The 14,227-nt window shown below is 40.7% G+C and overlaps 1 protein-coding gene across 6 annotated transcripts in view; it reads left to right on the forward strand.

The window, feature by feature from the left end:
* DCAF6 (DDB1 and CUL4 associated factor 6) overlaps window positions 1–13,475 on the forward strand; it is a 540,954-nt gene extending 527,479 nt beyond the window's left edge. For 3 of the 6 annotated variants that reach the window (XM_030203854.1, XM_030203855.1, XM_030203856.1), the window contains 3 exons: window positions 3,654–3,742; window positions 7,381–7,486; window positions 13,042–13,475. In XM_030203854.1, coding sequence (XP_030059714.1) covers window positions 3,654–3,742; window positions 7,381–7,486; window positions 13,042–13,106 — 260 coding nt within the window. In that variant the 3' untranslated portion in view covers window positions 13,107–13,475. The remainder of the gene's footprint in view (window positions 1–3,653; window positions 3,743–7,380; window positions 7,487–13,041) is intronic. The other 3 variants (XM_030203858.1, XM_030203857.1, XM_030203859.1) reach the window with 1 other exon arrangement.
* The last annotated feature ends 752 nt before the right edge of the window (window positions 13,476–14,227 follow it).

Here is a 14,227-nt window from a genome sequence, read left to right on the forward strand (position 1 = left end):
CTCAATAACAGACTATGGACTTTTCCTCTAGGAACTTGTCCAAACCTTTTTTAAACCCAGATACATTAACCGCTCTTATAACATTCTCCAGCAAAGAGATCCAGAGCTTAACTATTCATTGAGTAAAAAAAATATTTCCTCCTATTTGTTTTAAAAGTATTTCCATGTAACTTCCTTGAGTGTCCCCTAGTCTTTGTACTTTTGGAACGAGTAAAAAATCGATTTGTTTCTACTCGTTCTACACCACTCAGAATTTTGTAGACCTCAATCATATCTCCCCTCATCCGTCTCTTTTCCAAGCTGAAGAGCCATATCCTCTTTAGCCTTTCCTCATACAAGAAGAGTTCTATCCCCTTTATCATTTTGGTTGCTCTTCTTTGAACCTTTTCTAATTCCGCTATATCTTTATTTGATACAGCAGCTAGACTGATTATTTTCTTTGGAAAGGTTTGATCCGATAACTCCTATTTATTTGAATTGCACTGTGGCTTCCTGTTGAGGCGTGAGTGCAGTTCAAACTGGATTATGGTCTTTAGAATATTGTATGGTGAGGCTCCATCTTATTTGGTGAATGCAGTTAGTATTTCTTTAAATTACAAATCAGATACATAGACAACTTCTTTTATATTTTCCTTCTGTAAGTAAAGTCAGGTATAAAAGATTCTTGTCCACTTCTATTTCTTATCAAACAGTAACTCTATGGAATTCATTGCCTCCTGAACTTTGAATGATAAGCGACTTTTTCAAAAGTAAATGATTGCTAAAGACTTTTCTGATCTGGAAATTTTTTAGATTATGATCTTGAGTTGTTTGTTTACTTAGGGCTTTTACTGTTCAAACTGATTTATTGTAATTCTTAATTACGATTATTGTGTATCATCTGAACAATTGGTTCACGTTTTATACTTTGTGACCTGCGTACAACTACTTGTGGTAATTACGGGATATAAGTCCTGTGTAAAGTAAAGTAAATTGGCAGTGATTAGCAGTTACGTGCCTAATGGCCCATAGTTAGGATTCTGGGAGGGGCAAGCCTAGCAGTTACACGTGCTGGTTATAGAATAATATCAGTTACACGCCTAACCGCCTACAGTTGGATACGAACATTTATAGCAGCCATTGAGCTTCGTAGGTGCGTAACTGTGAACTTATGCTAGTACTCTATAACGTCAGTTTCATGCATAACTGCTGTTATAGAATTTGCACTTAGCGCCGAACTTTAGGCTGCCTTTTGAGAATTACCCCCTATAAGGAAAAACAGTGGGAGAAAGTAGAACCAGAGATGGCAAAAATCTCCGCATCTGGTATTTAGTAAAACAATTACAAAATAAAGCATAGGTACTATCTGACATTGGTAAGACTGAAATGTAGCTTAACTGCCAAAATGTTGGAGAATTCCATAACTCACATATAATAACACTGTTCTAATATAAAGTTATATAGAAAGACTATTTAGGATAAAGTTAGGCTATGGGTTCTTGCTATATTTTGCTACACTGAACAGTTCTGGGACTTGAGACCAGAAATATTTGATTAGATTTTGTCTTCATGGGCAAAACTCAATTTGGCATCCTTGTGGAAAGAGATCAGTGTACTCCCAATAGTAAATGACTTTCTAGGCTATGGAGTGTATATAAATGATATGAAGAAGGTGACAATGTAAAAGAAAAAAAAAACAAGCGTGAAAAGCTTTGGGAACCTTTCTTGAAGTAGATGGATAGTCTGCAAGGGTAGTGCCATCAAAGTTTACATTAAGTGCTTCAGTTTTCCTTTATGTTGACCTTAAACCCTGAGATGCTAGCATAATCTGTCATTCCTTTAATCATTGCATAAAAGTGTGAGGGGTGACAACAAAGGTAAGAGAATATAGTCTGCAAATAATATGACTTTATACCCTTGATTACCTACTTTAATACTTCTCTTAGGCTTAAATTTTATTACATTAGCCAAAGGTTCCATAGCTATGGAAAATAGAAGGGACAAGAAACAGCATCCCTGTCTAGTTCTCTCTCCATGGTAAATATTTGCACATTACTGCTATTTAGTTGCAGGACTAGTAAGTAGCCTCTGTATCCACATACTAAAATAGTTCAATACCTACATTAGCCAGTATGCACTCCAAATACTCCCAAGGAGCCTTCTCAATAGCTTTTTCTGGGTTGACAGCTAACAAAACAGTAGGCATATTAGTAAATTTTGCAACATAAACTTATATGGTGAAATATCTTTGTAAGTTCATAAATGCAACACAAGACATATAAACCCAAAAATACTTAATGAAAGAAAATGTGACAGAAAGATTGTGTAAACAAGATGATGACAGAAAATTTCATAAGATACTCTCCCCTATACTGTCTCCATGTTCCTACCCATGTACCCTCCCCCCTCCAGGTGGTAATATTTGGTAGTATAAGTTGATAATGTTCACTGGGAGAGCATAGTGTAATCAAAGATTAGAGCTCTAGATCAGTGTTTCCCAAGTCCAGTCCTGGAGTATCCCTTGCCAGTCAGATTTTCAGGATATCCACAATGAATATGCATGAACTTGATTTGCATACACTGCCTCCATTATATGCAAATCTTTTTCATGCATACTCATTGTGGATTTCCTGAAAACCTGACTGGCAAGGGGTTCGGAATAGAAAAAAAGATGCGAACCGCCAATGGCAATGTTGAGAAGAATAATTTATTCACCACATTATATAAAATAGGCCCGACATGGCCCCGTTTCGCCCTCCTAAAGGGCTGCGTCAGGGGCTAGCATATAACAATCCTGTGGTGCAGTAAAACCAATTCCACCTACTGTTTGTGGTGAATCAGCAGCAGCAGCATTTCATGATGGCAAGGGGTACTCCAGGACTGGACTTGGGAAACACTGCTCTAGAGTATTCAGAAAGTACAGGCCTGCCTTTTTGAATACTGTAGAGTAGTGAGTATTCAAAAAGGCAGGCCACACTTGTTGCAACATAAATTTAAATCAAGCACCCTGTGAACATTTTCAATGTCTTCTTCTGTGGGACAAACCCACTTGATCCAGATATATAGGTCACTCAGAACTTAGAAGACCTCATCAAAACCACTCAGGAAGTCTTTTCCTGGTGGCTCATTCTGGCCAAAGAAAACCTTTCAAATCCAACCTGTCCACATTGACACATCTGGCCTAGGATCAGGAGATTTTTTAATAAATCAGGTTCAGTAGATTGACAGAGAGACTTCATTTGCTATAACTGAGCAATAACATTTAAGATTTACATTGTTGTAGTATATCAGTACACCCTGGCTGATTATGAATAACATTATGCCTATAAGTGACACAATTTCTTATTAAAATATACACATCATCAAGCAATATTATGATAACGATTGTTAAACATGTATTATACTGATGTGGGGTTTTTTATTATTTGTATATTTGGAAAATATCTTTTAAGTTGGAAAGAAAAAATTTCATGTATGTCCATCTAGACAAGTGAAGAAAACAAAATTGGTCAATTGAAATTCTTCTTGACCCCACAGCTACAGGGCTTTTGTACTGCAGCTTAACAAAGTCATAGCCCTAGAAAAGAACTTCTGACTAGAAAGTTTAGCTAAACTGTGATCGGATTGAATGAAGAACACACTTGTGATTTATATCAGTTTTACTTTCTTTCTAGTTTTAGCTTCATCAGGTATAGATTACGATATAAAAATCTGGTCGCCACTAGAAGCAGCCCAATCGTTCAACATGAAACTTGCAGACGAGGTAAGAGCATACATTTCTTATTTGGATTCCTAAAAACATCATGGTTTGTTTCTAGGGTTGACTGGGACTGAAGATACTGCAGAAGCACCATTCTGTCCCAGGGAGGGCGTCCTAGATATTGTTCAACACATGTACCCAGTTTCAGAGGGATTGGGGTTAATAATCCTTTGTATAGCGTGTACCAGACACATGCACATGTGTACATAATAGGGCTCTGCCACTTGTTGCTAAATCTCAAGGGATTGTGAATTAAATAACTTATTGAAGTATTTTTACAGTATGTGTATTTACGGCAGGTCATGCTTTTAAGTCTGAATGCAGTAGATGCTGGCTTGACATTTCCATTTACAAAGTTAGGCCTGCTATATCTGCATTCAGACTTGAAAGCATTAAGTTGTATGGATAGTGGCTAAAAGATGCTGCTATCTGTGTAATTTCTGGTCCTTTCCACACACCACCCCTAATTCTGCCCTGCTTAGTACAGACACATTTTAGCCATATAAGTAGGTATACTACCAAAATTTAGCAGTTGTCCATGTTGACAGCTTTAAAACAAATCACTTAAGCAACCAGCAACCAATGCTGACTGCATGCATAAATTCTTCTAAATATTGACCTAATCTTTTGGATGGAATTTTGAAACACATGGGTCTGCAAACTCAAAAAGACCTCCCTGCAGCCATGCCATGCCTACTAATGTACCCTTGAACTTGTACTTGCTCTATAGCAGAGAAAAAAAAACAAACCTGTCGCTGCAATCCTCTCGTGATTGGTTGGCTGGCTTTGCACTTCACCCTCACAGGTAAAACTACCCTGCTAATTTATCTACTTGGGTACTTTTATCTGAGGAATAGCTGCCCTCACAAGTGGGTGACATTTCATATAGCCCAAGGCTACAGTTTTGTTTACAAGGTTTAGATCTTTCTTTTCCTACATCAACATCATCTTGCAGTGCCATCTCAGCTCCAGTTTTTCAATGGATCCCCACTTTAATTCATAGTAACATAGTAGATGACGGCAGAAAAAGACCTGCATGGTCCATCCAGTCTGCCCAACAAGATAAACTCATATGTGCCACTTTTTGTGTACCTTACCTTGATTTGTACCTGTCTTTTTCAGGGCACAGACCATATAAGTCTGCCCCGCCTCCCACTACCGGCTCTGGCACAGACCGTATAAGTCTGCCCAGCACTATCCCTGCCTCCCATTACCGGCTCTGCCACCCAATCTCGGCTAAGCTCCTGAGGATCCATTCCTTCTGAACAGGATTCCTTTATGTTTATCCCATGCATGTTTGAATTCCGTTACTGTTTTCATCTCTACCACCTCCCGCGGGAGGGCATTCCAAGCATCCACTACTCTCTCCGTGAAAAAATACTTCCCGACATTTTTCTTGAGTCTGCCCCCCCTTCAATCTCATTTCATGTCCTCTCGTTCTACTGCCTTCGCATCTCCAGAAAAGGTTCATTTGCTGTAAGCCACTGTAGTATATGCAGAATAAATGGCAGTAAAATTAATTCAACTGCCACCTGGACAGCTGAGTTATATCAGCAGGCTAGAGGTAATGCATATTTACCTAATGTGAGCAGAACAGTGAAAAAAAAATCTGGATGACCAGCTGTGGCTAATGAGCCATAGTTTGGCTATCCCTAACTTAGATTAAAGTTGCAAAATTACTAAGCAACAGCGTACACCGTACCCTTTTCAGCAATGCTCATATGTTAACAGTCATGTAGATTATGAGTTACTTCTCTAATTATAAATATTTATAACTTGCACCATCCACAGTTCTGAGCAAGGTTGATTTAATATACATAATTAAAATATATAATAAAACAGATACAATAAAAACAGAAAAATCAACCTACCTTCCAAATAAAAAATCACAAGCCTAGATCGATCCTTCGCTGTTCTCCCTAATCTATTTGGAAAGTCCATTGAAAAAATAGTGCTTTATAACTGCTGCCTGAACATTACTGTACCAGCTTCAGTTCTTAATCCAACTGGTAGATTATTCCATTCAGTGGGAACAGCCACCACAAAGAACCACAAACCACGGTGCATTTGGAGGCAGGCTTTGAGTAAGGCTGCCACTGCAGCACCAAAGACTTCAGGAAAGATGAGAGTAAGACAGCCGCGGGCATGATAGCAGAAGACACAGGGAGCCCCCCTCAACTTGTCTATTCTTACTGAGTATTATTAATTTAAGTGGATGAACAGTGGGGGTTATAACTGTTAAAGAAGTCTATCCTAGATCAGAGACAGGCCAAGGAGGGCTGTGCTTGATTCTGTGCATCCTCTGTCTCCAGCTGGGTTAATGCTATTGTTTAAATGTTTTGCATGGGTGTCTTTTTGTTTTTTTTGTTAAGTGGGTGCAAGACTAATCAGTGAAGTTGTGTAGTATGTGGATGGGGGGAGAGGTTTGGGGTGAGTGGGATACCTGTCCAAGGGCAGGTATAATTCATGATCTGTCAACAGAAGTAAAATCAGTGTGTGGCAGTCTGCCAGCTTGAAGGGGTGGCATGGATATTATTGGAAGGGGGAAGGGATGGACATGGTGATGTGGGGGGATAGGGTAGTGGACTAGGACTGAGTGAATCAGGGAAGACTGTGGCCAGGTATGCTACCTGCTTCCCCCATAATGAGGGGTTTCTCTCAGGACAGCATGATACTAGTCTTCAAACATCTTTTCCGTCTTCCCTTCTTCTAATAGTAGCTTTGTATGGAACTGGAGTGGCTTCACACAATGATGCAAATGCAGGAACCACCCACACACATACTTAATAGGGCATTCTGGAAAACTCTTAAGCTGTGTAAAATGAATCCTAGCCCTGTTTGCCATCAGGTGAGGACTGGTATCCTGCTGTTCCCAGAGAAGGTCTCTTACAAGTAGACAACTTTGTTTCATCTGCAAGGAGGGAGGAGGGCAGTTTTCAGTGGGGCTTTTCATACAGGTAAAGAGCCATTTATTTATATAGAAGCTGAAAATTGCCCTCCTCGTGTAGTAGATGTTAATTGGTCAATATCTAAAAAGTATAAAATTACCATTAAAATATAAATTTAAAAGGCTTACCTATGTGAATTGAAGGTATATGTGCATATTGCGTGTATGCATAGACTCACATTGTGATTTTAAAAAATGAGCTAAATATTTTAATGCAGATTTGGACTTCTGTCCCACAAGGTAATGTGCCCCGGTAGGAGGACCTCTTATAGTATAAGATGCTGTGTAGCTGACTGGGAGGCCATTTTACACAGTCATCACCCCACATAATTGCTGACAAATTCAAATTTGGGGCAAGTGTGAATTCAGCAGTCACAGAGAAATAAGATCCACTTTTAAGCTTTTCCTTTTATGGGAGGAGAGTTGGTTGTAGTCAAAATGTAAGTTATAGCAAGCATGGAGCCCTCATGCTTAACCCAACACTGACTGCTACAGTGATTTTTAGCATTTAATCCATCTTCACCAGCTGCTGTACATATGGCTATGTGATTGGCTACATTTAACTTATCGTCCGTTTTGAAAAATATATAAAACAAATTTTGTAAACATTCAGAAGAAATTAAATTTTTATCTTTCATTCTAGTTGGTCTTTATGTATGTCTGATCTGCAAATCTTTCTTAAATTTTTAACTAGGTTATAACACGTAATGAGTTGATGTTGGAAGAGACCAGAAACACTATTACTGTTCCAGCATCCTTCATGCTACGAATGTTGGCATCGCTGAATCACATAAGAGCAGGTACAAAAAAGTTCTGAAAAATCAAGGCTGGCTGAGGCCATCAAACTTTTATGCAATAGGGAAGGGATTTTGGATTTAGTTACTATCTTTTTCAGTTGTAGCTCAAGGCAAGTTACTACTACTACTATTTATCATTTCTATAGCGCTACAAGGCATACGCAGCGCTGTACATCATACACAAAAAGAGACAGTCCCTGCTCAAAGAGCTTACAATCTAGATAAGACAGGTAAACAGACAGAACAATTAAGGGTAAGGGAATAAATAGGAGAGGTTAAAGGACAGGGCAAGTGAGTAGTGGTTAGGAGTCAAAAGCAGTGGTAAAGAGGTGGGCTTTAAGTTTGGACTTGAAAGCAGCCAAAGACGGGGCTAGACGCACAAGCTCTGGAAGTCTATTCCAGGCGTGAGTTGTGACAAGACAAAAGGAACGGAGTCTAGAATTAGCAGTAGAGGAGAAGGGGACGGATAAGAGAGATTTATCTACATATTACCCACTCTCTTAAGCAGACAAAAGTGCTGCTAGTTGGTGGTATAGCACTTCTTTCATCGGGTTACTCTTTCAAGGGTTTTTTAAAATTATTTTTTGTATAAATTGCAAAAACCCACCCAAGTGCTATTAACATCGTATCTTCCACGATACTCTTTTTATATTTTAACCTGCACCTGATATTCACGCAGAGAAACAAAATGGCAAAATATAGCAAATCACTGAGCACTTATCTTAGTTAAAGATGCCTCACTGAAAATAAGTACCGAACTTTAAGTGTCCAACAACCGCCTTCCCCTGGAGCCGCCCGACTCCGCGGGTTTCAAAAGTTCAGGTACAGTAGGTATTTTCTTGTACCTACAAGACTTACAATCTAAGTTTGTACGTGAAGCAGCGGAAAGTTTAGTGACTTGTCCAAGATCACGAAGACTTCCAGTGGGATTCAAATAGGCTTCCCTTGTTGTCAGCCCATTAGGAAATGCTATTCCTACTACTAAACATATGCAGCCGTGGAATTTTCAGCACAGTAGACAGTAACAGAACTGTGCTATTGTCGTCTGTGCTAAAACAGAAGCTTGTGTGGCAAAATTTCCATGTGGTAGTGGGTGGGATCTGGGCACGGTCAGGGCAGGAGTAGTTGGCTGTGACAGCTAGTGTAAAAAGTTATTGGTGTGCGCTACCTGTCAGGATTATCAGTGCAACCGTATCTACTGCTGTCTCAGTAGGAGATGGTAAGTGGAGCTGTGCCACAAGCAAGCCAGTAGTGTGGCTGCTAAGTGCAGCGCAGTGCACCATTGGGCTTCCCAATTCCCAGCTCCCTAGTCTGATTCCACTCCCACCCGACCCTAACATAAACACTGAACCCTTCCCCGTCAAACACCCCAAGAAGTTGTATGACCCCCCCCCCCCCCCCCCCAGAAAATAAAGTGTCACCTGGCTCTTCTCAGTGAATCTCTAACACAGCACCTGATGCAACCCCCCCTCCTTGATATCCTGACAATCCCAACAAGGCACCCAACACCACAGTTAAAAGGCCACCCACATGAGGTGGGCGCGAGATTTGAAACAGCCTAATTTGCAAATTAACTTCCGGAAGCTGGTGTCACGAATACCCTCCATGTCAGGAAATGCGAATCTGAGAGAATGTCAATATAGAATTTTACACAGAGCATACATGGCCAAATCTCAGGTGTTCCATATGGGAGGGGTCCCGGATCCATTGTGCTCTAGGTGTCGGCAGGGGGAGGGCACGCTGTTTCATTATCTATGGGACTGTTACAAAATACAGAATTTTTGGAGACAAATAGCTCAATACCTGGAAAAGGTGTTGCAGCAAAAAATTCAGTTTTCCCCCTTGGGGGTCTTGCTAGATCAATATGAAACATTAGCAGTTCCGCAAAAGGGGGCTCGGCAGTTCATCCGCAAGGCTAGCATACTGGGAAAGAAGCTCATTCTGAATGGTTGGATGACAGAGGAGCCGCCAGATTATTGGCATTGGAGGAATCGACTATATGATCTGCTTCTGCAGGAAAGAAGGGTGGTGGGATCCTCCCCAAAGAGAAGAAAGGTGTTCCTGGGAATTTGGGAAATGTACATACAATCGTTGTCATCCAGAGCCCGCAGTTTCTTACTGAATAGACTGTAAAAATGTGTTTTTGGTTTTTTTTTTTTGTAACCGATAATCATTATTTTAATAGGAAGGGAAAAGGGGGGGAAATAAGAAGAAGAAAAGGGGGGGGAAATTTTCTTTTGGAAATTACATGCGGAGTAAGAGGGAGGGGGGGAGGGGAAAGGGAACATTTATAATGGGTAATAAGGTTTGAACTTGGGAGCTATGTTAAAAGGGGAGCTAAGTTACCGGAGAGGAATCATTAAAAAATTTCTTATTGAAGAACAAAGGAAGGGAAAAGATGTAAGGTATATGTTTGTTTATAACTGTATGATGGTAAAGGAGAACATGTGAAGATTGGGGCAGAGCTTCTTACACCAGTAGATATCTGGACAAATGGCAATCCCAATAAAACAAGTGTTGTGATGACTGAGGGGTGGGGAGGGGAGAAAATATGAAAAGATGGTTGACAGACAGTATTCTCTAGTTATAGTTTTAAAGATGTACATAATTCGTTGAATATGTAATGAAAATTTTGTACAAATGGCGTATTATGTTTTGTCACCAATAAAAATGTTGAACTATAAAAGGCCACCCACATCCAGACAAGCACCACCCCCTTCCAAGTAAGCCTCAGTCTTCTGTGCCTACCCTGTCCCCACCCCACAATCCTCTTTGGGATCTAACTGGTGGGGGGGGGGGGGGGGGGGTCTTCTTGCCATAAATATACCCACTGGCAGCAGCAGTTCATTGCCACTGCCACCTGGGTTAGCACCTCCCATTTGCTGCTTGCCCCCCTAGCAGTACTTATCAAGGGAGGGGATGGTGTGCTTGTCTGAAGGTCGACGGCCCTACCACTGGGGCGTTGGGCACATTGTTGGAATTGCCTGGGTTTCACAGGAGGTGTCGGGGGGGGGGGGGATTCACTTGGGTTGTTGGGTGCATTCGAATTATTAGGGTTTCAAGTGGAGGGTTGGGTGCTGTGTTGGGGATTCACTGAGAGGAGTTGTGACCTTTTAGGACGTGGCAGGTGGCTTGCCAGGAGAGGTAGAACACAGTGCCCTCTGTAGTAACAGGGCTTTGCACTTACAACACAATTTTTACATTAATCACACGATATGTGCAAATATTACTTTAGTTTAGTAAAAGGGTCCCCTAGTCTACTCACAGGCATTTGGAAATATTATGTACATGTATTTTTTATCATCATGTCCAACAAAAAAGAAAAGCAAATTGCATCATAAATTGCAACAAAATCCATTACATTGTGTATATGGAAAATAATGATGAACATGGCTAAGGATATTGTACTAACAGCTAATGCACCTCCTACCCCCCCCCCCCCCCCCCCCCCCCCGAAGTTCCTTAGTCTGTGACCAGCAGAGCCATTTGTATTCTATGAATAAATGAGATTGTGATGACACACTGGAAAAATACTGAAATGTGTCACTATGCAGAAAGCTAAAATTACCAAGGTTATTTACTGGATATTGGGGTAAGTCCAAAAGGGGAATAATCAGAGCCCACCAGAAAACATCACTTGAAATAAAAATCCCACAGTGTCTGTTTTAGAGGTTTAATGCTACTGTTCTTTAGAACATTTCAAATGCAAATATAATTAGGGCCAAAAGTTTACATTTAAATAACATACATACAAAAAAGTTGTGATCTGTCCATGCTGCTTTTATCCTGATTACTGTGGAACACAATCTTGTTGACTACTTGCATATCTTCCAGGGGTAATTAAATCTGGTCCTTGAGCATCACACAGTTGGTTATGGCTCTGAAGGGTTTGCATTGTTTGCTCCTCTACACTAAACAGCCAGTGTTTATGAATTGGACTCTTGTCCTCATAAATCTGTTGGTCTATAATATGGTTAAACATTTTATTATACACAGGGCCACATTTGTGGCTGTCAGTTGCACAGGGGTGAAGGGATCCCTCTCAGAGTTCTGGTTCGTAGTGGCGTAGCAAGGGGGGGGGGGCGGGAGGGGCGGTCCGCCCCAGGTGTCAGCTCGGGGTGGGGGGGGTGCTCCCTGCCAGCTCCCCCCCCTCGGCGCATCGACCCCCCCCCCCCCCCCCCGCAGTGCCCACCCTCCTCCATCCAACCAGCTCCCCCACCTTTAAAAAAATATCGGAATCCTCGCGCCTGCACGTAAAAGAAATGTGCAGCGTCTCATCGGGCCTTCTCTCGCTCTGTCTGTCCCGCCCTTGCGGAAATAGGAAGTTGCGTCAGCGGAGGGCGGGACAGACAGAGCGAGGGAAGGCCCGATGAGACGCTGCACATTTCTTTTACGTGCAGGCGCGAGGATTCCGATATTTTTTTAAAGGTAGGGAGCTGGTTGGACGGAAGAGGGTGGGGGGGGGGGGTATGTCATCGTGCTGCACCCGGGGGGGGGGGTGCAACGGCGAACCGCCCCACCCCGGGTGGCAGCCCCCCTCGCTACGCCACTGCTGTTTAGAAAGTAAGAGATCTCCCCCTAAGGTCAGGGAAGAGGGAAGGAGCACCATCACTCAGAACATTGGTGAGCTGTGCCCTGGGGGTACATGTAAATTATATGCCCATGCTATGTAATAAAAACAAAAAAGCAACAAGCAGTCAACCTGTGTCTGCTCTTAAACAGGGGAAAAGTCTCAAATACTGATGCCTCCTGTGTAATTCTCAGGAGGACATACAGAAAAAGTCATCATAGACTGAAAACCCCCTGGATAAACAATGATTCTTTTATTACAATATTGTTGTGTTTTTTTTAAATATTAGTCGTTTTTTAAAAATTGTTTGCTACTCATTTCAGCTTATACATAATACATTCAAAAGTTGGTGAGTTAAAACATTTCACTTGAACCCACCACTTATCAACGGTCCCGTTTCGTTGTCTTCATCGGAACCAATGCTGCAAGTTCAATTTGAGACTAGCCAGATCAGCTTACAACAGACTTGATCAGGGTGCAGCTTTGATGCAATAGGGTAAGGAGGATAGAAAGGAGCAAGAGTTATTATGCAGCTGAGGGCTTTAAATGTGCATATGTGATTACAAATGATAAACCTCATATCTAAATAGCTGTTCTAATGGGATGTGTGAAAACTTGGACATACTTTACAGACTTATCTCATCTCCTTGTAAAGCATTTATTTTCAAAATAAATGTATCAGACATTTTATTGAGTGCTTTGCTGAAACTTTTATTAGTAGCTTATACCCTGCACTGGTGCACCTGTAAGAAAAACAGACTGGAAAGGCTTATCTGCATTCTAATGATGGTGCAGTGTGTTGAGAAAGTGAAAATAATCATGGTAAATAAGAACCATAAAAGCCCCTCTAATCTGTTGTTTTCTTCCTTTTGTATTCCAACAACCATGGTTAATCCCTGACTTTCCCTTCATTTCTTGAAGATACTGAAAGCAGACTGTACTGTGGTTTTGAGTCTGGTCTTTCTCTAAACTTGTTTGTGATCTGTAGATCGATTGGAAGGCGATAGATCTGAAGGGTCTGGGCAGGAGAATGACAATGAAGATGAGGAGTAACAGCTGTACTCACAAGCACCTAGAAATGGCGGAATTTGTATGACAGTCTATTTTTCCTTACAGAGCTTTAGTGCAATTTTAAGGATTTGTTTTTTTGGATTAACTAACAATTTGATTTTGAGTGAACTGAGTGTGTGTGTGTGTGTGTATGTGTGAAAGACTTTGGAAGTGTGTGTAAGAAAAATAAGCGGACTGGTTTTTGGATGTTTTGCTACATATGAGGCATGCAAGGAGACATTAAGTGCAATATTTTTTTTTAACCCACAGCGGTTGAAGCTTGGATCATTGTAGAAATGCTGCTTTACCTGAATTTGTAACTCTTAATACTGCTTGGTTGTTGCTTTCCATTAAAAGATTTGTTTGTTAAAAGTGACTATTGTGATGTTTTAATGCACATTTTAAAGATTTATTGTCACTACTATGATAAATGGATTAAATATTTATAGTCAAAACAGAACTGATTCACATGCTGCAAACTATTTGACTCATAAGCATGCTTCATTTTCTAGGAAAAGGTGACCCAGTTCCTTCAAGAAAGCAGTAGAACACAAATCTATTTAAGACTGGATTACAAATAAAGCTATTAAAATCTTGAGCCACATTTGGATCAGTGTGTATTGGGGAGGCCGTGGAGTCAGAAGCAGTAAAAATTTACCGACTCCAGCTTCAAAATAAAAATTTACAACATTATAAATATATGGTAAATTTATCATTGTATACTTGTATGCAGAAAAATGTGAGCCCCCTAAACATTTTGCAATAGCCTCAAACCTGTATCGAATTAAACTTTTATGTGCACAAAGTGACTTCTATTTGCATTCATGACGCCAAATTACATAGGAAATCCTGGTCCCGTTTAAGAGATTTTTAATTTTTACAAACTGCTGACACAAATCTGTTTCCACTATGACTTAGTTGCTGGCCTTATCTGTGCTGTCATTGCAGGTTGATAAACAAAATGTCAAAAGAAAAGTCCAGTTTTAATTAAAATACGCAGAGGTGAAAAAGGATACAGCACTAAAAGATCAGATTTAAACATTCGGACTGTTCAGGTTGACAAACTTTTGGGTAGTGCTATTTAAAATTTGACATCTCAGTAATGTCAAGGTATGAAACCACAC

This window comes from Microcaecilia unicolor, chromosome 5 (genome assembly GCF_901765095.1).
Source record: "Microcaecilia unicolor chromosome 5, aMicUni1.1, whole genome shotgun sequence".
Classification (NCBI taxonomy): domain Eukaryota; kingdom Metazoa; phylum Chordata; class Amphibia; order Gymnophiona; family Siphonopidae; genus Microcaecilia; species Microcaecilia unicolor.